Source organism: Musca autumnalis, unplaced genomic scaffold (assembly GCF_047663935.1).
Source record: "Musca autumnalis isolate F117 unplaced genomic scaffold, ASM4766393v1 scaffold_4, whole genome shotgun sequence".
Lineage (NCBI taxonomy): Eukaryota > Metazoa > Arthropoda > Insecta > Diptera > Muscidae > Musca > Musca autumnalis.
The window spans coordinates 26,008,031-26,034,339 of NW_027411977.1; the positions used below are offsets into that span (position 1 = coordinate 26,008,031).

Genomic DNA, 26,309 nt, shown 5'->3' on the forward strand with positions numbered 1-26,309 from the left:
AACCGTTTGTTACGGATGACTGGTTAACTGGCTGGCTGACAGATGAATAAAACTTCTAGTTGAGTTTTAATTTTTAATTAGGAAATAATATTAAAAAGTGAACCCTTTTGCCTCTTGGCCTAATGTTGTTCTGACGGACCATGCAAAATGACTTCCTTTTCCGTTTTTTGTTGATGCCAACGAAGAGTAGTACATAAATGACCCAAGAGAGGGAGAGAGAGTACACGTGTGTGTGGGAGAGTAACAGACAGAGAAAGTTTTCTATTATGGAATTAACCTGCACAAACGATTCAGTGACATTTTTCTGTACGTTCTGTTGGCCATGGTTAACGTAATGGTGGTTGATTTGATATGGAAATTCAAACTAAATTGAATGGCTTTTGAATCAAAGGCAAAACAGTTGAAAGCTAAACTCTCTCTTAAATACACGGCATTGGTCTAATATATCGGAAGAATTTTTTTCTATGAAAATACCTATTTCAAAACAATTTTGTAATATATTTACAAGAAAATTAATAAATAATTAGTTAAGTGGCCAAAAACAGCAACCAACAAAAACAAAAGCCAGAAATGAAAAAAGTTTAAAAAATAACAAAAGTCGAATAAGCTGAAAACTGTGTGTTTGGGGTATAACATGATATTCATATGGCTTTAGGGGTTCATTGCTCGTTCGTTCGGTTCTGAGGCTATTTGAAAAGATTTCAAATTATGTAGAGATTTAAGTGATTACGTCTTGCACTCGGTCGGTCGGTCAATTTTATCCGGTATATTGCTTTCTGTATCCTCTTAACGTGTGTGTACGTGCGAAAAAATAGATACCTGCCTCCCCCCTTTATTTGTGATTTCCCCTAAGACAATTCGAGTTATGTGAGTGTGTGTGTGTTGATTAGAGTTTCAATGTTGAAATGCAATTATATAATCAAATTAATTAAATGCTAATGCCAAAAAAGCTACCCTACTTTCCATAAATCTCAAAGCCAGCGATGATGAAACACACAACTGGTCAATGAGTGAGTGGCCTAGTGACGGCCGTGTATAAGACCATAAATCAATAGCTATGCAAATACAGGATCAAAGGATACAAGGCAAATCTCGTTTGCACACATTCGCCACATACACGCAGACATATGTGTTATGTATGTATATTAAAATGTGCGACATACCACACAAGAAGCCAGAGAAACAGGAATAATCCGGAAATCAACAGTGTTGTATGCCATCAAGAACGCAACGCGACGTGAGACAAGGCAAGGCAAAACAAAAAGGAAACCAAAACAATCGCTTAAAAGCTAAGAAACATCGACAGCACCCTTAACTACTACTTCAAACCAGACTACCGACCGAACGAATAACCGACCATGGCCACTGCCAATGCTATGAGCAGTAGCTGTCAGAGCATAGCTGCTGTTACAAATATGTCCACAAGCGTTGGTGGCGGTGGTGGTTGTTTACGTTCCAACAGTGGCAATGGCAATACTCAGTATGTCATGGGTACCGGCAGTTTGGGGAGACTCAAACTGAAAACGTTGGGCGCCAGTGACGAGGAATTGGATTTTGCCCAGGTAAATATTGTAAAACTTGTCGCCCCCCATAAACTAGATATTCTACATCGGCTAATTATTTATTTTCCCTACCCTCCTACAATGGCCTTCCTATGGAGTTCTTTAGAGGAGTTTGTTTTTTTGTTCGTATTCCTTGTCGTGGTTTTTCTTTTTACCCATCATTTGACCACCATTTATTTCAGGTGTTTGACATTAGTGTCATGCTTGATTGCAAATTTGTTTTTTCTTTCAATTCGATGTTGTTGTGGCTCTCCCACAAGTTACAAATTGGAGTTCCTCTATTGCCACCCCTTAATAATAATTTTTTTGTTCGTTCGTTCGAAATAGCCATCGGCCAACCAACCATGATGATATTTAATCCAATTATGAGTTCAGTGAATAGATGATACCCCCAAGTACATATGTTTTAGTATAATCTATAACATAATCTCTTTGGTAGGGAAAAAAAGTTATCGAGAAAATGGAGTGGGGGAATTAAGGAATTAAGAGATAAAAAATGTAATCAGAAAAAAAATTATTTTTGGCCACATCTGGTGGTGGGGTTAAGCTCTTAAAATAGAAGCATGCCTTGTCACAAATATCCATACAAAAGTTAAAATTTCAGGGCGAAAGGTATTCGTATGCCCTCAGTATTTGGACTAACGAGGTTATATACAGTTTTGTACGACCAAAATGTGCTTCATCGAAATAGTGGTTTTAGACCCCAAGTATGTTTGGATGAAATCCGCTTAAGACAATTTGGAGTCGATTTAGCAATATCCGCCTGTCTGTCTGGAGCGCACGATAATTTTCAAACGGATCAGCCAATTCGGTCCAAAGTTTGGACTTCGTAATATTTTGTCCAAACTTAATTTAAGTTCGAAGATGGGACCAATCGCCTCACTCCTTCGATATCTCCCCACCAAAAAATCAAAAATTTTCGGTAAAATTGTGGGCACGATAACTCTAGAAGGCAGTAACCGATTTGGTACGTAATATTTCCTCGAGGCAAAGATCAGGTTCGAATATGAACTGTTTCGGTCCACTTCTTTGGGTATTTCCCAAACAACATGTCGGAAAAGTACATTTAATTAAAGACCTGCTATCGAATCGCTTTGATGTTTTTTGCCACAGCTTGTACAAGCTTTTTTCGGTCCAAATCCACATCTCCTGAAAAAATTACCCGAAAGCTTTAAAAAATCCCTACGGTACCATGTGTAGTAGCTAGAGCGCACGATAACCTTTAAACGGATAAACGGATTCGGTTCAAAATTTGGCCTTTGTAATATTTCGCCCAAACATAGTTTAAGTTCAACGATGCGCCATATCGGTTCCACTCCTCCACAAAAGTTCAATTTTTTTCTGTAAAATGGTGTAAACGATAACTCTCGAAGGCAATAACCGATTTGGTTCATACCTTGCACATTATACAATTTCTACCAGACATAGATCTAGTTCGAATATGGACTATATCGGTCCACTCCTTCGGGTACCTCCCACACGAAATTTCGGACAGTGCAGTTTAAGATCTCTTCGCGATTTTTTTTTTCTATTTCTTCTGCAATAACTTGTATTCGCTGCCCCCATTAGGATGTTGCAAGTTTTTTTTCAGGGGCAATCCCACACTTCCTCAGAAAATGGGCCGAAAGCTGTAAAGAACCCCTACGACACCATGTGTAGTGGCTGGAACTCACGATAACTCACGGATCAGCCGATTCGGCACAAAATTTGGCCTTCGTAATATTTTGTCCAAACTTGGTTTACGTTAGAAGATAAGCCATATCGGTCCATTGGGTACCTCCCTCACAGAAGTTTAATTTTTTTCTGTAAAATGGTATAAATGGGCAGTAACCGATTTGGTCAATACTTTGCACATGATCCTTACCTCTGACAACCAATAGTTTACCTCCTTTTCCCCCACTAATAATGTGGTTCTTGAAAAAGGTTTTAAAGTGTTGAATAAATCTGCAGGTTAAAATAAATCGGTCACAAACACTGACTTTAATTACTCGTGGATACAAAAAAAAAACAAAAACAACGATTTGTAAAAAGTTTTTCTCAAATTTATAAGTGTAAATCTCCAAAAATTGCCTGAACCTATCATTGAGGTGTTACCCGCTTTTTTAACAAACAATATAGCTCGGACCGATCATATATATTTGTGATCTTATTAAGCACCTAATAACCATATCTTTAAACGAGGGATTTTGAAACAAGTAAGAAAGTTTGTGCCGACATAGATATACCCCAGCATCGGAGTTTTTGGTTCAATGTCTCAGGAAGTATAGATTTGTCCCCGAAAAATATGTACCGTCTTAACTAGGACATACATACACAAAATGTTGCAAAAAAATTAAAAATTATCCAACACGAGTCCTTAATCTGCACTTTTTCAAAACTTTGTGTGGGAGGTACCCGAAAAAGTGGCCCGATATAGTCAATATTCGGACATAATTCGGGGCTGTATGATGTACAACGTTTGGACCAAATCGGTTTCTCACTTCGAGGGTTATCTTACGTACTACTCAGCTTAGTTGGTGCCGACAGGGTTTTTTTTAGATTGTGGGTCATTATCTCAGGGAGTATACAGGGCCCACAAGAAGACATTTTTGGAAAAAATTTCAAAGGATCCGCGATAAGCTGTTAGACTGCATCCTTCTCAAATTTTGTGTGGGGGATACCTGAAGGAAGGGACCGATATAGTCAATATTCCAAAATGATACATAGAAAGCGCTCCGGTGATTTTTTTTATTTTTTTGTTTTTCTCATCTAAGAACAAAAACTTCCCAGGTGTCAGCACCTTCCATTTAAAGTTGATTCTAGAGCACCGTGGTGAATTCATTAAATGGACTAGCCCCCGAAAAAATTTTACTGTCGTAAAGGAGGCGACAAAACTTCAAACTTCACTTCTTACGAATTTTGTGTGGGAGGTACCCGAAAGAGTGGACCGGAAGTAAAAATACCATATGCAAAGTTATGACTAATTCGGTTACTCCCTTCGAGAATTATCGTGCACACTATTATTATTATTTTAATTTTTGTGGGGAAGGTAGCGGAAGGTGTGGATCGATATGTCCCATCTTCGAACTTTAAGTTTGGACAAAATATTGCAAATGCAAAATTTGGACCAGATCGTGCGCACCAGCCAGACAGACATTGGACATTGTTCAATCGACTCCAAATTGTCTGAAACAGATTTCGCCCAAACATACTTGGGGTTTAAAACCATTATTTCGATGAGGAACATTTTTGGTCGTATCAAAGTGTATATCAGCAAAAATGTCTAAAATCGTATTTTCCATTTCAAACAAATCAAAAAAAATTTTGATACTACATCTATGATTTTTGGTACATAGATTAAGAAAAAAATCGTCATTCCAAATCTGTTTTCGTTACCAACTTTGATTGTTGCGCGCAAAAGATATGACCGTTTTAATTATGCTAATTAGAAAAAATTCTAAAAAAATCGCGGCTTAATATAGTTAGCTGTTATATCCAATTGTCGTTAACTGAATTCGCACCCTTTGAGAATATGCAAAAAAAATTCAAAAAGTTTCAATGGATTCGCGAAAAATTAAATTTGTTAAATAATTTCATGTATTTACAAGCATATTTTTGAAACAATAGCGCTTATACTTACAAAAAATATATAAAAAAATTATAGCAGCATCCAGACATTGTGAGGAATAAAATGAAACCTAAGTCGTGAAGTTTGGAGCTATAGTATTCGTGTTATTTGCAAAAATACAATGAAAATGTGACGAAAAAATAAAAATTATGTTATTCTAATTTTATGGTTTTATAGGAAATGTTGAAGAAAAAATGATTGAGTTCTTCGTCATTTTCGTCCAAATTTCACGCAATAATGAAGATATTCCGTTGCAACAACTTTTTCACTTATAGTTTTCCTATTGGCGAATATTTTTAGAACATTATATTAAATCACAAGGAATTCCAATTGTGGCATAACATTAAAATAATGTTATATTGAATATTACAACATTTGAAACGCATAGAAACCGCGTAATAGTGGAAATCACAAGATGCGCATCCGACTTTCCAAAACAGCGAATCAATCCCTCTTATTATATATACACTTTGTGAAATTCCATTTAACGACCACGATGTAGCATCAGTTGCATGTTAGGGTGCAAAAAACAGTAAAATGCCCATAATTTCCACGAAGTACATTTGCATTTTATGCGCATCCGATTTCAATGATCACCGTTAAAAAATACATCATCCTATGTCATTTCAATGCGATCCATCAAGAACCGTGGATGTAGCATCGCACTCAGTTTTTAGAAAAAATCTATTATATCTCCGGATTCGCGAACATTTTCAATAGATGTTTTCGCACATTTTAAATATGCGTTTCGCTCTATTTATCTAAGTAGGAATAACACATCTAAAACGCGTCTAAATACGTGATATTTTCAAAAATATTTTTTGCATATTTTCGAAATTTGAGGGGTATCATATCCGCCGATCTAGTGGATGGATTTAGACGCGCAAAGGCTTGTTAGATTCAGAACGTAAAAAAACTAAATTCACGCGGGTTTCCACTGAAATCGAATGGCATTTGTAAATTTTGAATCCAAAAAACTGTTTTTTTAGAAAAATTTACGCACAAAAATTTCGATTTTAATCTGAGATTGTTGTGAACCTTTGAAGGATACACGCCAGAGTTATACATCAAAAAATGCGTAATCGCGAGTACTACAATCTTATAGTCAGTTTTTAAACGAGTACAGTTGCACGTCCCGATTAGAGCAAAAATTCAAAAAACCCAATTTTTCAGTCTTCAAAATGTCAGCATCCGTTTAAGATTGATGCAGTGGTTATATTAAAAAACCATACATTAGAAACTTCATCTCTGAAGTGCATTCTTTAACTTCTTCTTTGAACATTATACTCTACATTGTATTGTAAAGCCACTAATTGCAAATTGACTTAAAAAAACTCGTTTCCTTCAACGATTGTTTCCTATTGTTTTACATTAATATGACCACAGCTTCCGCTCAAATTATAATTTTAAGAAATCCATCAGTGAATCGTGCTAAAACAGTTTATTTTACCTAAATGCGTTATGGTATATTACAACAATTCGCGAGATACAATACCCCATACCTCAGTTTCAACAGAAGTAAATTTTCTACAAAAAGGCCGATATACCCTCTCTAGCCTAAAAGCTGGGAATATAAAAATACCCATGTTTTTTTCTCTCAGCATTTATGCTAACGAGGGTAAATACATATGTGTGTGCCTCAACGAAATAATGGTTTTAGACCCCAAGTATGTTTGGACGAAATCCGTTTCAGACAATTTGGAGTTGATTTAGCCATGTCCGTCTGTCTGGCTGGAGCATACAATAACTCTCGAACGGATCAATCGATTCGGTCCAAAATCTGGCTTTCGTAATATTTTGTCCAAACTTAGTTTAAGTTCGAATATGGGTAATATCGGTCCACTTCTGGTACCTCCTCCAAAAAAGTTCGAAAATTTTCGGAAAATTTGTGCGCACGATAACTATTGAAGGAAGTAACCGATTTGGTTCATGAAATCTCTACAATACTTAGATAAGGTTCCAATATGGACTCACTCGGTCCTTACCTCCCACACCAAATTTCGGAAGAGTTCAGTTTAGGATCTGCTCCCGAATCGCTTTGGTTTTTGCTCTAATGTTGCTCTAAAGTTTTTGCTAAAAATTTGGTCCATACTTTACACATGCTAATATACGTTATACATGCTAATATATCAGGTTCGAATATGGACTATATCTGTTCACTCCTACTGTAGTGCGATTCTCTGTCTCATTTTTTGAGTTACCGACAATTGTCGGTAAAATTAAAATGCTTATAATTTCGGTAATTTCCGGTGTTTTTCGGTAAGTTAGGGACGACTTTTGATTCATAATTGTGCGTTTTAATTTGACCGATTTTTGTCGGTAACTCAAAAAATATGTTGGAGAATCGCACTACTTGTACCTATCACACAATATTTCGGATATGTTCACTTTAAGACCTGCGCTCGAATCACTTTGAAGCAACTTGCATTCGCCACTTCAATTACAACTGTAAAAGTTTTTTTCAGGAGCAAGTCCGTACTTCTTTACAAAACAGCCCGAAAGATGGACAGCACGATAACTCTCGAACTGATCAACCGATTTGGTCCAAAATTTGGCCTTCGTCTTACTTTGTCCAAACTTAGTTTCAGTTCGAAGATGGGCAATACCGGTCCACTCCCAATATTTAAAAAATGTCACTTAAAATGGTATGTACGATATCCCTTGAACGGGGCAACCAGTTTGGTACAAACTTTGGATAACCAACTATTTTGTCCAAATTTAGTTTAATTTTTAAATGACCCATACCGGTCCTCTCCTTATAGAAACTCCCTACAAAAGTTCAACATTTGTGTCTAAGTACAGTTTATGGTCTGTTCGAAGATCCTTTGGAAATGTATACCTATGCTGTTCGTTGTGGTCCGGTTTACAGTGATATGCTTCCTGGCATACGCTTCGTGCTTCCTGGTATACTGGACCAAAAATTATACGGTGAGCCACTGAAACGACTAGTGGGCGCGATATCTATCGAAAGTATATGACACCCAAAATAAAATCCTCTTCCGTAATGGACTATGTCGGTCCATTCCTTCAAGTACTTCCTTCACTAACCCACATTTTTATCGGCAAGATCAAATGTCCAAAAAGGCCCACAAAATTCTGAAAAGACCCGATCTATCCGTAGATGAAAGCTTCAATTGACATAGGCTGAGTGTATATGTACCTCTGTCGGCCAAGCCGACTGATACTTTTTTACTTGTTTTATTTTTCTTTGTTTATATCCTCCACCGTAATATGGAGGGTATAACTAAATTTGTCATTCCGTTTGTAACACATCGAAATATTCATCGTAGACCCTATAAAGTATATATATTCTTGATCAGGGTAAAATTCTAAGTCGATATAACCATGTCTGTCTGTCCGTCTGTTGAAATCTAGATACAGCTTGCAATTTTAAAGATAGAGGTTTGTAATTTGGTACAGAAGCTTCTATTACTCCCAGGATATTTTGTATTGCAAATGGGCTATATCGATTTTGATACAGCCCGCATAGAACGGTACCACCCGGTTTTCGGCATTCTGAAGATTTTTTGCCTCAATGTCACACCGAAATGGCTGAAATTTGGTACATAGTCTTCCTTGGGGGTATACAACTTTCCCCCAGAAATTTGTCGGTATAGGTCCACGCTCCATATAGCCCCATATAACGGTACCTCCCGATTTTCGGTATTTTGAAAGTTGTGGCCTCAATATTCTACCGAAATGGCTGAAATTTGGTATTTGGTTTTCATTTGGGGTATTAAAGGTTCCATACAAAATTTGACGGTAACTCCACGCCTTCATATAGTCCCCATAGAACGGTACCTCCCGATTTTCGGTATTTTGAAGGTTGTCGCCTCAATATTCCACCGAAATGGCTGAAATTTTGTATTTGGTCTTCATTTGGAGTATTAAAGGTTCCATATAAAATTTGACGGTAACTCCACGCCTTCATATAGTCCACATAGAACGGTACCTCCCGATTTTCGGTATTTTGAAAGTTGTGGCCTCAATATTCCACCGAAATGGCTGAAATTTGGTATTTGGCCTTCATATAGCCCCCATAGAACGGTACCACTCGATTTTCGGTATTGTGAAGGTTTTAGCCGTTTTATGACACCGAAATGGTTGACATTTTTTACTTAGTCTTCGTTGGGGGTATAAAATGTTTTCCCAGAAATTCGTCGGTATAGGTCCACGCCTTCATGTAGTTTTCCGCTAAAAATTTGTAAGTATAGATCGACGTTTTGATATCGCCCCCATGGAACCTTCCGAATTTCGGTATTGTGAAGGTTAGCCACACTGTTTTACCGAACTTGCTGAAATTTGATATTTAGTCTTCTTCATAAACAAAAGGAAACTAATTGTTCCATTTTACTTCAATTTAACTCGTGGTGGAGGGTATAACAAGTTCGTCACGCGGAACTTAACGCTGTTCTTACTTGTTTTTTATGGTCGATTTTTTATGGGGATGGGTTTACTAATCCGTTTCTCCAACCTAAGTTTTTATCCTATTGTGTATTAGTTAAGCTTTGTCGACCTAAGTTTGTGTAAATAAAAATTCGTTTTTATTTCATTGGTCCCGACGTTTCGTCAATTTTTGTTGACATCTTCAGGGGATACGTAATAATTTTGAATATATTTACATGAAGGTTTTCGTCAAATAGCACAATGAATGGCAACACATATTTAATTAAAGACAACTTAAATTATATCACAGATTTCTATATTGCAACTCGGTAACTAAGTTTTTATCGTTCTTATGGGTGAACACGCGGCGCATGTTGTGTCACTACATTTAACGGGTATTAATGGCGGTTCCCCAGGTGACACCACAGGGAGGTCAGCGTCCACTTGAGATGGAAGAGGGACCAAGATACGTCCTAAGCTTCTTCATGTTAAAACCAGGACCGTTCCACTACCAGATATGTAGCTTGAGTACGTGACAAAGCAGATTAGTCAGTATTGGTGTGTTTGAAAAATAAACTCTTCGAAATAATTATAGTACAACTTGCCTTAACAATGAATAACGGCGTTGATGGCCGATACCGTCATGACTGTAGCCTTTCCTTACCTGTTAAATACTTACATACTTACTTAGCTGGCCCATTACAGAACATTTGTTCCATAGGCCGAACTAAGAAAAGATCTCCAATTCTCTCTGTTTCGTGCATCGCTTTTTGGAATACAGCGCCTTGTCATCTCTTCATCCACTTGTTTGCGCCATCTATTCTTTGGCCCGCCAATTCTGCGTGCACCGCCATGTGGCTCGAATTTATACGGCTTTTTAGCGTTTTAGGTTCATCATCGCTCATTCTTATTATATGGTCTAGCCAACGCAATCGCTGCATCTCGATACGTTTAACAATATTGATGTCGTTGTATAGCAGATACAGCTCATGGTTCATATGACGTCGATATTCAATGTCAACGCGGATCGGTCCGTAGATCTTTTTCTCTCAAACACGCCAAGCACTGCCTTATTTGCTTGCGCAAGTACCCAGGCTTCGGAACCATACATTTGACGAGTTGTGGCTTTGTTTTTAAAGCGCTTACTTAAGCCAAAGTAGCATCTGTTGGCCAATACAATTCTTCTTTTTATTTCACAACTGATGTCGTTTGTTGTGTTTACGGCGGTGCCGAGGTATACGAAGCCTTTTACTACCTCAAAATTATAGAAACCAACTTCAACAGTTGGTCCGATCTCAATGGACGCATTGCGTGTCGACACCATCAGCTTGGTCTTCTCGCCGTTTACCGCCAGACCCACTTTAGGAGGCGATAGGAAGAAGACTTATGCCCCTATAGTTGGAGCATAAAGTCTTATATCCTTTCTTATGGACGGGACACAGGATGCTCAGGTTCCAATCGTCGGGTACGCGATCTTCCCTCCAGATGGAGCTAACTAGCTGATGCATACATCTTATCAGCGCGTCGCCTCCGGTTTTAAACAGCTCGGCTGGTAGGCCATCAGCTCCTGCTGCCTTATTATTCTTCAGTCGGTTTATTGCTGTCTTTACCTCATCTTGGCCGGGTGGTATACATTCAATACCATTTTCTGGGATTGGATCTGTGGTATCTTCGTCGACTTCGCTACTATTGGATACCAACAGTTTGGAAAAATGCTCTTTCCATATCCTTAGCACACTATCTGTATCAGTTACCAGATTACCTTGCTGGTCTCTACAGGAGGATGTGTCAGTTCCAAAGCCATCAGTTTGATGTTTCACTCTTTGGTAGAATTTTCGGACTTCATTCTGGCTCCTACATCTCGATTTTTTCACACTCCCGTTTTTCCATTTCTCCCATTTTCTTGCGGAAAAGACGTTTCTCTTCTCTCCTGTTCTCCCGATATCTCTCTCGTGCGCTACGTGTTGCTAATGATTGTAAAGTAGCTCTATATGCCGCATTTTTCTCTTCGGTAGCAGCACGACACTCCTGGTCATACCATGAATTCCTTTGTGGAGGTCTCTGGTAACCAAGTATGGATTTTGCAGCTGTTTGCATGGTGTGGGCAATATTTTGCCATTGTGTTGTTATGTTATCGGGACAAGGAGTGCTCTCATTAAGCAATTGGGCTAGTTGAGTGGAATATGCTGTGGCTATCTATTGTGTTTGCAGCCTATCGATGTCCAACTTCAGCGTTGTGTCTGTTCGTGCTTTATTTGCAACACTTAGATGGGTACGTACCTTTGCTGCAACAAGGTAGTGGTCCGAACCAATGTTTGCGCCTCGGAAGGATCGTACATCCAAAACGCTGGATGAATGTCTTCCATCTATTACAACATGATCAATTTGATTACTTGTTCTTTGATCTGGAGACAGCCAGGTGCCCTCATGAATATCGAGATGATTAAATCTGGTACTGCTAACTACCATGTTTTTTGCAGCTGCAAAGTTTATCAGCTTCATACCATTGTCAGATGTTTCACTGTGGAGACTGAAATTCCCGACTGTTGGGCCAAAAATATTTTCCTTTCCAATTTTGGCCTAGAATAATTTTAATATCATGGGCAGGGCAACGGTCATAAGTTTCTTTTAAGCGCTCGTAAAATATATCTATGGTCTGTTCGTCCTTCTCTTCAGTGGGAGCAGAGCGCAAATAAAGCTGACGTTGAAGAATTTTGCTTTTAATCGAATTGCAGCGAGTCTTTCATTCACTGGGGTGAAGCTGGATACCAGATGTTTTAGTCTCCGACTAACTACAAATCCGCAACCAAACTCATGCTTTGCGTCATGGCAGCTATAATACAGTGCTCCATCTTTAGGTGTTGTTGTGACGCATTTCCCAATCCATCGTATTTCCTGTATGGCAGTAATATCGGCCTTGTACTTTTCAAGTACGTCTGCCAATGCGAAGACTGTACCTTCTCTATAAAGAGTGCGAACATTCCAGGTGCAGATTCGCGGGTTCGTCAACTTTAGAGGGGTTCGTTTTTCATTTCTTTCGCTTTTTCATAGTAGGCTGTTTTTTCTAGGGGAGGGTTACTACCCCGACGCCCAAACCCAAGTTTTTAACGTTCTTGTGGGTGAACGCGCGGCATATGTTAACTCACTACCTTTAACGGGTGTTAAAGGCAGTTCCCCCTTTTTAAATTAAAAGGACGAAATTATTTCATCTAATTATATATAAATTTGTATGTGTGTTACACAATTGCACCATATTGTGTTATCATGTTACAAAGTCATATAGGAAATTAACCTGTAGGAAACCTGGGGTCGACAAGTCACTGTGTGTTTGGACTAACTAACGCCAATGTCAACAAATGGCCGATCAGCAACTAATGACTTACAACTGGCATCCTAGCTCTAATGTCACTAGTGTAAATTTCAAATAACAGGTCATATGTATGTATAAAATTTCCACCGGATAATACATTAAAAGATTCATTACTGACATTTCCTACAGGGTAGATATTTTAATCCAACAGTACTTGACACACAATTAATATAATTCGTCATTATAACTCATCTTTTTAATTGCCATAAAACGTAAATAATGTGACAACAAATTTCTACGTCAGACTAAATATTATATCTTATCGTTTAGACTTTGTAAAAAATGACGATGCATTATTATTACGAATGCCCAGATTAGTTAGTCACATAAATACATACAAATATATTTCTATCTGACTGAGTAATATCGATTAGAATATTAAACATATTCTGTACCTACATATGATATGGTAGTCATTTGAACTAAATTAAAAATTAATGAAATTCCTAAATATGAATTTATTCTCTAAATATGTATATGACGAACGACCGACCATCTTATCTATTTTCGTTACACACGGCAATGAATCATTCATACCGTAGACAGTTGCATTGATATTGAACTTTATTGTTTGTAGACACGAAAGTGACGTTTTTTGCACAGTCTACCTGGGCAACCAAAACAACCTTATCGTGTTTGACCTCTTTGATATTCGCATTGTTATCTGTTTTTGAGGGTACAAATTGTATACAGCCATAACATAGCATTGAAGTGCAGACAGACACAACAACATTGCACTGTCAGGGATAGTTGTAGAAAAAGTGTCAAAAGCAACAATTAAGATACATATGTATGTACCTACATACATATAGCGAATACGTACCCACATACATACATACAAGTGCTCGTATATATAAATTGGAAATTCCATGGAATCCAAGTTATAAATGTATTGACATTATTTCGAAATGGATTCAAAGTATATGAACGAATAAAAGAGCCATGCTGTTGTTTCTGAAAATATTTTTTGAGGACCTATCATAGCTTCAATTCAGCCTTTTTCGTATATTTTATATCACAGAGCTATATCCTTATTAGATTACAAGCCACAAAAATTCCCCTATTGAATAATTCACATGTCACTTGGTTGCCGGAGACCTAGGTTCCAATCCCAGCCGGGCTCATACTGAAATTATAATAGTCGACAGGGCCGACTATATGCTACACTACACCACTGTGAATATGTTAAATATATATGACAGCTTTATCTAAATCTAGAACGATTTCAATATAATTTAACAGACTTGTTTCTATACCACACACTCCAAATTTCATTGGAATTGGACAGATCTTGCGTGTTTGGTGCATCAAGTACCTCGAATCGGATAAAATATAAACGGGAGCTACATATATCAAAATCTGAACCAATTCTTACCAAAAACAATAGCGTTCTTCCTATGGCTTTTCCACAGTGTGGGTTAGAGTATAAAAATATTAATAGGGTTTCAAAGTAAAAGTAAGGTAGCCCAGAAATTAGGTTAAAATATTTGGTCCATACTTTGCATGTCGTAATATTTCTACCAGACACAGATCAAGTTCGAATGTGGACTATATCAGTCCACTCCTTCGGATACCGCCCAAACAAATTTTCGAAAAAGTGCAGTTTAAGACCTCCTCTTGAATCATTTTGATTTTTGTTGTTACAACTTGTATTCGCTGCTCCCATTGCAACGGTACAAGCTTTTTCAGGGGGCAAGTCATACTTCTTGATAAAATGTCCTGAAAGCTGTAAAAACCGGCAATGCACCATTTGTGGTGAATAGAGCGCACGGTAACTCTCCAACGGATAAGCCGATTCGGTCCAAAAATTTCGCAGTCGAAATATTTTTCATAAACTTAAATCAAGTTCGGTTCACTACGATACTACATTGGGTATCTCCTTCACCAAAGTTGGAATCTTCCTTCGGGTACTTCCCACACAAAAGTTCGGAAAGGATCAGTTTAGGACCTTCTCTCAAATCGTTTTGATTTTTCTTGAAACAGGTTGTACTCAAATCCCCTATTACTAGGTATAAGTATTTTTCGTGGCAAGTCGATACTTCTTGAGAAAATGACCCCAAAGCTATAAAAACCCATACGGCCAGCATTTGTAGTGGCTGGTGCCTACGAAAACTCTCGAACCGAATACTGCATTGGTTCACACTTTTTATATCGAAATATTTCTTTAAATATTAGATGAAAATCGAAGATGGTGCTTATAGGTCCACTCCTTCCAGTATCTCCCCCACAAAAGTTTGAAAATATTCTCTAATATAGTACGCGCGATATCTCATCAATGGAGCAACCAATTTGGTCCAAACTTAGTTTATGTTCAAAAAAGGGTCCTATCGGTCCACTCCTTAGGGTACCCCCACATAAATTTTCAACAATTTTGTTTTTGTTTGAAAAATTTCACCGAAAGTTCTCCTAGTGGCCCTGTTTACAGTGGTATGTTTTTCATGGACGAGTCCTTGTTTTCTGATATAATGGTGCGCGATATCCATCGAGAGGAATGAATGCCAAAACAAGACACACTTCCAAAATGGACTATGTCGGTCCATTCCTCTAGGTATCTCCCCCGCAATGCTTTTCAGCTTTGATCCTAATCCATATTTTTATACCCTCCACCATAGTATGGAGGGTATATTAAGTTTGTTTTTCCGTTTGTAACGCATTGAAATATTCATTTACGACCCTATAAAGTGTATATATTCTTGATCAGGGTAAAATTCTGAGTCGATCTTTGAACGTCCGACCGTCCATCCATCTGTGGTAATCACTCTAGCATCCACAAAAACGAGATAGGACGCCGAAATTTTGGGAAAATGCGTCTTTTGTTTGCAGGCAGGTCAAGTTCGATGATTGGCTATATCGGTTCACGTTTTGGTATAGACCCCATATAACGCTACCCCCGATTTACGGTATTTTGACGTTTTTAGCTATATTTTCAGACCGATTTAGCTATGATTTGACATTTAGGGTTCCTAAGTGTCAATAAACTTATATAACAAAACTTAGGTCCACGTTTTGGTATAGCCCCCATATAACGGTACCCCCCGATTTACGGAATACTGACGTTTGTAGTTACATTTTCAAACCGATTTAGCTATAATTAGACATTTAAAGTTCTTAAGTGTCAATAAACTTATATAACAAAACTAGTGGACATAGGTCCATGTTTTGGAGTAGCCCACATATAACGTTACCGCCCGATTTCAGGTATTTTGACGTTTTAAGTCACATTTCTCGACCGAATTAGCTATAATTTGATATTTAGGGTTCTTAGTGCCCAAAAAAACTTATATTCGAAAAAATTATAAACTTAGGTCCATGTTTTGGTATAGCCCCATATAACGGTACCACCCGATTTTCAGTAATTTGGGGATTTTAGCTAAAATTTTTAATCAGAGAAGCTGTAATTTGACATTTGAAGTTCTTAGTGGTCACAACACCTCTCCATCAAAAATTGTCAACATAGGTTCATGTTTTGATATAGCTCCCATATAACGGTACCTCCCGATTTTCAGTAATTTGGCAATTTAAGCTACAATTTTTAACCGAACTAACTGTAATTTGACATTTGAAGGTTGTAGTGGTCACCACACATCTGCATAAACAATTTTCAACATAGCCCCAGTATAACGATACCTCCCGATTTTCGGTACTTTGAGGATTTTACTTAAAATGTTTAATCGAACTTAGGTCCATGTTTTGGTATAGCCCCAAAACAAACCTCCCGATTTTCCGTACCTTAGCTTTATTTGTTGGACTTCCCGTAATTTGAAATTTAAGAGCCAACAAAAATTATTCACTTAAGTTCATATTTTCGTATAGCCCACATATGGGGGTACCTCCGAACTAGCTTTTAATGACATTTGAAGTTCTCACGTTATGTACCGATTTTCGGTATTTTGAGGATTTTAGCTACAATTTTTAACCGAAATAAGAGTTATTTGACATTAAAGGCTCCCATCAAAAACTGTCAACATAGGTCCATGTTTTATTATAACCCCTATATAACGGTACCTTCCACTTTCTAGCCCACCAAAAATTGTCAACATACATAGTTAGGTATAGGCACCACAAAAAGGGCCTCCCGAATGAAGCATTTTATGTACATTATCTGGCATTTTAACGTACCCACATAAAGTTGGGGACAGGAATGAAAACTAATTATTCCATTTTAATTCAGAATATTTTATGTTGGAGGGTATGAACTTAACGCTTTTCTACTTGTTTTGTCCTTAAGTTAATACGCCCTAAATTGTGAAAACCTCCTAAATACGTAGGTTTTTGGGCAAAACAAGTAAAAAAAGTATCAAACGGCTTTGCCGATAGAGATACATATATCCTCATCATATGTGAATTGAAACTTTCATCTACGGATAGATCGAATGTTATTCAGGGTCTTTCCTGAAAGTTGCGGCCTTTTTTGGACATTTGAACTTGCCGACAAAAATGTGGATTAGGATTGAAGTTCAAAAGTGTTGCGGAGGTGGTAGTTAAAGGAATAGACCGACATAGTCCATTATAGAAGTGGATCTTATTTTGGGAGTCATATCTATTCGATAGATATCGCGCCCACTAGTCATTTCAGTGGGTCATCGTATATCTTTTGGACCAGTATGCCAGGAGCATGGACTTTTCCACAGAAAGCATAATATCGCTGTTAACATGACCACAACGAACAGCATCGGTATACATTTCCAAAGGATCTTCGAACAGACCCTAAACTGCACTTAGACACAAATATTGAGTGGGCGAGTTTCCCTAAGGAGAGGACAGATATGGGCCAATTTAGAAGTTAAACTAAATTTGGACAAAATATTAGGAGAACCAAAGTTTGAACCAAATTAGTTTCTCCGTTCAAGGAATATCGTGCATACCATTTCAGTGACAATTTATTAAATATTGGGAGGAAGTACCCGAATTTGTTGACCGGTATTGCCCATCTTCGAACTGAAACTAATTTTCGACAAAATATAACGAAGGCCAATTTTTGAACCAAAATTGGTTGATCAGTCGAGAGTTATCGTGCTCTCCAGCCAATACATAGGGTGCCATAGGTGGTTTTTAAACCTTTCGGGCTGTTTTCTTAAGCTCCTAAAAAACATTTACCGTCGTAATGGAGGCAGCGAATACAAGTTGCTTCAACAAAAATTAAAGTGATTCGAGAACAGGTCTTAAAGTGAACTTATCCGAAATTTTGTGTAGGAGGTCCTCGAAGGAGTGGACAAATACAGTGCATAATCCAACCAGATCTACATATATCTGGTAGATATATTAGGATGTGTAAAATATGGACCCAATCGGTCACTCCCTTCAAGATTTATCGTGCTCACAATTTTTTCAAACATTTTTGAACTTTTGTGGGGGAGGTACCTAAAGGAGTGAAATTATATTGCTTATCTTTGAACTCAACCGAATCGGTTGATCCGTTCAAGAATTATTGTGCGCTCCAGCCACTACGCACGGTGTCATAGGGGTTTTTGGTAACTTTCAGGATATTTGCTCATGAAGTATGGACTTGCCCCTCATGAAACTTGTAGCGTCGTATGGGGAGCAGTTAATACAAGTTGTTACAACAAAAATCAAAGCAATTTGAGAGCAGGTCCTAAACTGAACTTTTCCGAAATTTTGTATGGGAGGTACCCGAAGGAGTGGACCGATCGAGTCCATATTGAACCCTCATCTATGTCTGGTAGAAATTTCATGATGTCTAAAGTATAGACCAAATCGGTTACTCCCTTCAAGACTCATCGTGAGCACAAAATTTCCGAACATTTTCGAACTTTCGTGGGGGAGGTACCGAGAGAGGTGGACCGATATAACCCGTCTTCGAACTTAAACTATGTTTAGACAAAATATTACGAAAGCCCAATTTTGGACCGAATCGGTTGATCCGCTCGAGGGTTACCGTGCGCTCCAGCCAGACACACAGACTGACATAGCTAAATCAACTCCAAATTGTCTGAAACGGATTTCTTCCAAACATACTTGGGGTCTATAACTATTATTTCGAGGAGGCACATTTTGCCCATATGAAAGTGTATATACCCTCGTTAGCATAAATGCTGAGGGTAAAAAAAAGTGTTTCAACTCACACAGGCTGAGGGTATGTCTATGTGGGCAAAGCCGACTGATACTTTTTTAATTGTACAACATGAAGGCTTAACTTCCCAACCGTGGACCAAAGTTATTTTCCCTCCTACTTTTAGCATTACAATAACCTAGAACAAATTTAGATGAACATCCACCAATGCGCAAACTGCACGTACTCTGTAAAGTGTCCGGACATTCCATGTGCAGATTCGCAGATCACGGTCCTTAAAATATTTGTGGGGGTCGTAAACATCAGAAGGCTTTGATTTTTTTGTTTGTTTGTTATTTTAAGGTAGGTTTATTTATATGTGTGGGTTTACTAATCCGTATCCCCAACCTGAGTTTTTATCATTCTTATGGGTGAATGCGTGGCAATGCAATGCGCGGTGAGACCACAGGTAGGTCAGTGGCCACTTGAGATGAAAGAGGTACCAAGATAAGTCCTCAGGTTTGCCATGTTAAAGCCGGTCAGGACCGTTGCTGTTGTATCGTTCATACCCTACGTCCTCATCGTGGTGTTAGTCGGCCCGGCCCGACTTTGATCGCTTCCATACTGGTTTGAATTATGGATTTGTTACGGTGTTTTAAAAGTCATAGGACGGTTTTGAACTGATTACTATACCTTCAGCCTTTAGACTAGAAAGGGACTAAAGGACTAAAAATGTGCCTCACCGAAATAAAGGTTTTAGACGACAAGCATGTTTGGACGATATTCGTTTCAGACAATTTGGAGACGATTTAACCATGTCCATCCGTCGGTCTGTCTGTCTGGCTGGTGCGCATGATAACTCTCGAACGGATTAACCGATTCGAAAAAAATTTTGCACTTCGTAATATTTTGCCCAAACTTAGTTTAAGTTCGTAGATGGGCCATATCGGTCCACTCCTTCAGGTACCTCCCACACAAAAGTTCAAAAATTTTTCTGTAAAATTGTGTGAACGGTAACTCTCGAATGGAGCAATCGATTTGTACCAACCCTTGCACATCGTATAGTTCCTTCCAGATATAGATCGACCCACTCCTTCAGTTACCTCCCACACAAAATTCGGATAAAGTGAAGTTTAAGAGCTCCTCTCGAATCGTCTTGAAAAAATTTTCAGCAGGTTGTTCTTGCAGCTCCCTTTTGGATGGTAAATTTTTTTTCGTGTGCAAGTCAATACTTCCGTAGATAGCGGACTAAACTCCCCAAGAAAGCCTGACCTCCCGAAATAAAATGGAAAATCTGTAAAATAACTCTCTCTGGGAAATTTTGATTGGCCCAAAACTCGCACATTGTATTATTTCACCCAGTAATGTATCAGGTTGAAAAATGGACTCCACTCTTTCGGGTATCTACCACACAAAATTCGGAAGAAGTGAAGTTTAAGAGCTCCTCTTGGATCGTGTTGAAAATTTTTCAGTAGCTTGTCCTAGCGGCCCCCTTTACAACGGTAAATTTTTTTCCGGAGTAAGTCCATACTTCCTGAAATAATGGCCCAAAAGCTTCAAAAACTCTGCCAGCTCATACTAAAATGGCTAGCGTGAGAGATAAATTTCAAACTTTTTCGAGTTATCTATGAATCAGAAGTTTGCTCACTAAAAAATTTTGGTATATGTCAATGATATAGCCCCACACCTACAAATTTCACGTATTTCGAAACAAATTCGTGATACAAAATCAATATATTTTTTTAGTCAAAGGCTGAGGGTATATCTCGTCAGCACAGCTGACTGATACTTTTTTACTTGTTTGCCAAAGGATTATCCACTGGTGGATCATTTTATCTTTATAAGGTAATTGTAGACGAATGTGGTGTTCGGCACACAGAGATATCTTGACCCGGTAAGTCAGTGTCCACTTAAGCAAAATAGGGACCACGTACTGGGCTTTGCTGTGCTATAACCTACCGGAATCTTTGTTTTGTATCTATAGTCTCCTAGGAGAATAATGTGGCATTCCAAACCTAAAAACTATTCATCCTACACATCTTTACTTTATATTTATAATTCAACATTTCCCATTTCCTCACCTCTTCTACCAGTTTTCAACGGTATTTCAATTAAATTCAGGCTATACACTAACCCACATACAGAGTTCGTAGTACTTAGCAGAGTGTCCACCACTTAGGCTACATCTTCGATAAGGGAAGTTCAAACATTCCCTTGAGTCTTCTCTTGTCCTGTATTATTAAAAGTTCAACACATTGACAATTCTTAGGCTGGGGTAAAACTTTCCAAACTGGAAGCTGGTTGTCGGTGGCACAGGCAGTAAGTTGTACTTGTCGTGTAAATGTCCTGCCACAATTAGCAATTGCATAGCTGCGGGCTATTTGTGACGATACTTTGAATTTTTTTATTTCTCCTCTTTTTTATGGCATGCGTTTGAAAAGGAGATTGTAATGAGTTTTCAACACAACACAATGACAACGACTACGGCTGGCTGGCTGCCGTTAGCCGGCTGGTATAATGGGACAAAGACGATGATTGCTGTGGTGTTGGCAAGACTTTGAAATGGAAGCCAAAAGGCATTTTTTTTAGTTCTTTTGTTCTAAATATGTATTTTTGTAAAAAGCTAATATATTTCTATGTATGTGTGTGTGTCTGTCTCGTTTCAGTTATCTCAATCGACCCATATATTGGGACGTGTTAAATCGGATCGTTTTCTATCATCTAAAGTGGATGAGGATCGTCGGCGCCGCACCATAATTGTGGAAAAGAAAAACGATTCTTTTGGCTTTACCCTGCAAAGTTATGGCATACACTACAAAAAGGACCAGGAAGTGGAGATGATTACCTATGTTGATTATGTGGAATATGATGGACCAGCCTATAAGGCGGGTATGAGGGAGGGTGATGTCATACTCTCGATTAATGGCCAAAATATGGAGAAGGCTGATCACAAGACATTGGTGGATTTTATAAAAAGTTGTGATTCTAGGATGCGCATGGTTGTGCTGTTTGAGGATTGTGTGCGGAAGGTGAGTGTGGGGATGATATTAAAAAATTTTTAAAATTTTCATTAATTTGTTATCCTTTTCCTTAACCAGGTTAATTTACACATGCGCTATATCCAATTGCAAACACTGCTGCAAAACAAAATGAACGAATTGGAGAGGATTTGCGTCAGGGAACGTGAGCTGTTGGAGGGCAAGTGGAAGACCCACAGTTTGCCGGCACGCAAAAAAGCCACCACTGCCACAGAAGGTGGTACAGAGACGGGCAACTCACCCACTGATACAGAAATAAATTTACCCTACTATCGTCCGGCATTGTCCACCGAAGATTTTACAAACATAGCTCGTCAATCATCACAGCAGACAATAATACCACCACCAGCTCAGTATATGTTGTCGTATCAATATTTCGATCCAACATATCGTTATGTCTTGAAGCCATCGATATCCACCACCAGTAGTGGTGATTGTTTTGTGACAATAGGAGAACCGTTGAGTCGGGCACAATCGGGTGATACCACAACAGCTGGACCCACCTCGCAGCATTTCACCAGCCAAAGGAGATCAAGTGTTTCCCAAACACCGCCAGCACCACCACCTAGGACATGTGAGAAACACAAACCACCAAACAAGCAGCAGCAGCAACAACAATCGACACCACCTAAGCAGCAGGATACTAGTAGCGGAGCAGTAGCAGGTGCTCACAAATCCTCCAAGGCTGGTAAACATTGTCATGGTCGTTCCTGTAATCCCTGCATTGATTTTCGATGGAAATCGTCGGCTAAAACGGCGGCCCTGGCCACCAGTGGTAATGGTGATAATGTTAGTTTGGATGCCTACGATTTGGCCAGTCCCTGTTGTGACACACAATGTGTACCCACACGGCGACATGTACGCCATCATCACAAGGAACATGGACACAAGCACAAGCATCGAGATCGTGAAAGGGAAAGTGAGTCGAAAGAACGTCCACCCAGACCTAAGTCACAGAGTCATGTCTCACCGGGACCGGCCACAAGGCATCATCATCATCACCACCATGTGGCCCACGATCCCAGCCATCATCATGTCACCCAACATTATCAGTATTATGGAAGTGGCCAACAGCAGCAGCAACAACAGCAATCCCTTGCCAGTCAACATCAGAAATCTGGTCATGGCTGTGATTCCCAGAGTGGGAGCATTAGGTCACGTTATTTCGATTTGGCCTCTGGCTTGGCCAGTCACTGTAGCCTACACTCATGTACTTCAAGTGAATTCCAACAACCTGATACGGCTTCCTATACCACCTCGATTAGTACCGACACGCTATTCTATGATCCGAATAGTGAAAATCCGGGTATGACTTCTAGGCAGCATTCCACCAAGTCCCGGCAATCGACATGTCAGCAACAGGCACATCAACAACATCAGCATCAACATCATCACCATCAGCCACAGCAGCAACAACAACAGCAGCAGGCGGAGCAACAATCCGGTGGCCCTCATCATCATCACCATCATCATCAACAGCAGCAACATCAGCATCAACATCATTCGCAACACCATCATCACCAACAGCAGCAGCAACAACATCAAGCCCAGTATATGCAGCACATGTACCAGCAACGTTACCATATCACCGCCACTCAAATCCAACCGGCCCAAATATTTCCCAACACCGCCTATGTCCACAAACCCAAATCATGGGATAATTTAACTGCTGCCAATTTGGGAGCCTATGGCTATGGTTACGGTTATCTGGACACGGTGGCCATGAAGCCCATTGTCAATTTGCAAATTGCCCAACAACGCCACTCCATACCAAGGAAAAATCCCTATGGCCGTTATTCAGCCTATACCGATGTGGAAAATTATGCACCGCCACCCACGGAATTTCTCGAACAGGTGACAACCACCACAACAACCATTACTGCCAAATCAGCCGAGGATATTTTAGCCTCGCCGGGGACTGGACCAACACCAAATCCCTGTGAATGTAGCACCTCGCAACAGCATCAGCAGGCCATAAAAATGGCTCAAATGCAAATTAATCAAGGTCATGCAGGTCATCACCAGCAATGCCAAATGGGTTATTATTCCCATCTGCCGCAACCAAAAACGGATGCCGCAACATCCACAGCCGGATCACCACAAACTGCCAATTCTGCCACAGTTACCGAGGTAACACGTTTGTAGGTATCGCTTGTTTAGGTCAATCGCTGCAATTGGCCTAAATAAAATTCAGCAAAGCGAAATGGAAGAAGAAGCAGCATAACTTAATTGTCCCACGCCTGTGGTGGTGGTGATAATCTCAGTAAGCGATCTCGAATATCTAGCGAAGCACCATAACGCTTAACTAATACATAGCTATCCGAAAGGATTGAAGAGTATAGAAACCAAATATAACCAAATGCCTCTTACTTTAGCATAATCATAGAACGACGCATAGCATGGCAAGTTATAGTCCAAAGGAAAGAAACATTGCATAGTGTAGCCGTCTCTTCTCATCTTGACACATCGATATTAGGTTAGGTTCATATACATACATACAGTTCATAACGAAATATTTATCACAATTACAACAAATAACCTTAGGTATATCATAATCAGTAACAAAAGTCCAAAGAAGAAGGAATACAAAAGTCTTGTCAAATTTTGCCAAATTAAAATATTCATATAATCAAGTGAATGAGAATTATAACAGTACATATACACTAACATGTTATTGGAAAATCTATAAAGAACTACACTTATGCACCATCATATTCTTCAAAACGCTTCCTTAGTTTGTATGTATGAATATATTTTATTGATTTTAGTGTCATTAGTTATTATATGTATGAATATGAAGACATGGATCCATGGACCTGATAATGGAAGGTATAATTATACCCTCAGCATTTATGCTAACGAGGGTATGTACACTTTCATACGGGCAAAATGTGCCTCATTGAAATAATGGATTTAGACCCCAAGTATGTTTGGACGAAATCCATTTCAGACACTTTGGTGTTGATCTAGCCATGTCCGTCAGTCTGTCTGTCTGGCTGGTTGGAACGCACGATAACACAATAACCAACATTTGACTTCCGTAATAGACGAAGTTCCAGTATCGACTCAATAGGTCCACTTCTTCAGTCTGTCTGCCTGGTTCGAGCGCACGATAACTCTGGAACGTATCAAGCGATTCGGTCCAAAATTTGCCTTTCGTAATAGACGAAGTTCCAATATAGACTCAATAGGTCCACATCTTCGGGTACCTCCCACACAAAAAAAAAATCATTTTAGGGCCTGCTCTCAAATCGCATTGATATTTGATGAAAAAAAATAGTATTCACTGCCCCCCACACGACAGTACAAGTTTCATCACTTACTTACTTACTTACTTAGCTGGCCCATTACAGAACATTTGTTCTATAGGCCGAACTAAGAAGAGATCTCCATTCCTCTCTATTTGTTGCTTTGCTCTCTGGAATACCGCGCCTTTTCATCTCAACATCCACTTGTTTGCGCCATCTATTCCTTGGCCTGCCAATTCTGCGTGCACCGCCATGTGGCATGTATTCATACGCCTTTTTAGCGGGTTCATCATCGCTCATTCTTATGATATGGCCTAGCCAACGCAATCGCTGCATCTCGATACGTTTAACAATATTCATGTCGTTGTATAGCAGATACAGCTCGTGGTTCATGCGACGTCGATATTCACCGTCAACGCAGATTGGTCCGTAGATCTTTCGAAGAATTTTTCTCTCAAACACACCAAGCACTGCCATGTCTGCTTGCGCAAGTACCCAGGCTTCGGAGCCATACATCAGCACGGGTAGTATCAGTGTTTTGTAGAGCGTTATTTTTGTTTGACGAGATGTGGCTTTGTTTTTAAACTGCTTACTTAATCCAAAGTAGCATCTGTTGGCCAATACAATTCTTCTTTTTATTTCACAACTGATGTCGTTTGTTGTGTTGACGGAGGTGCCGAGGTAGACGAAGTCTTTTACTACCTCAATATTATAGGAACCAACTTCCACAGTCGGTCCGAGCTCAATGGACGCATTGCGCGTCGACACCATCAACTTGGTCTTCTCACCGTTTACCGCCAGACCCACTTTAGCAGATTCTCCTTCGACCTTTATAAAGGTATCAGTTACTTCTTTTACTGATCGACCCATGATGTCTATATCATCAGCATAAGCAAGTAACATGTGACTATTGGTGTAGATTGTGCCACTTCTTTTGACGTTTGCCTCTCGTATAACCTTTTCTAGCAGGATGTTGAAGAGGTCACACGAAAGGCTGTCTCCTTGTCTGAAACCTCTTTTGGTACCAAACTCTTCGGAGAGGTTCTTTCCTATTTTAACTGAAGACCTCGTGTCAGTTAAAGTCATTT

At 39.2% G+C, this 26,309-nt stretch overlaps 1 protein-coding gene across 1 annotated transcript; it reads left to right on the forward strand.

Annotated features, from left to right (window-relative positions):
- The first annotated feature begins 292 nt into the window (after positions 1-292).
- On the forward strand, positions 293-24,540 carry ssp6 (PDZ domain-containing short spindle 6). Its single transcript, XM_073980855.1, has 3 exons — positions 293-1,562; positions 21,602-21,964; positions 22,034-24,540. The coding sequence occupies exons 1-3, from the start codon at positions 1,359-1,361 to the stop codon at positions 24,116-24,118; spliced, it is 2,652 nt and encodes an 883-aa protein (XP_073836956.1). The 5' UTR covers positions 293-1,358; the 3' UTR covers positions 24,119-24,540.
- The last annotated feature ends 1,769 nt before the right edge of the window (positions 24,541-26,309 follow it).

Coding starts and splice junctions, on each gene's coding strand:
- ssp6 (XM_073980855.1), top strand. CDS start 1,359: ATGGCCACTGCCAATGCTATGAGCAGTAGCTGTCAGAGCATAGCTGCT. Junction 1,563..21,601: donor AGGAATTGGATTTTGCCCAG/GTAAATATTGTA, acceptor GTCTCGTTTCAG/TTATCTCAATCGACCCATAT. Junction 21,965..22,033: donor TTGAGGATTGTGTGCGGAAG/GTGAGTGTGGGG, acceptor TTCCTTAACCAG/GTTAATTTACACATGCGCTA.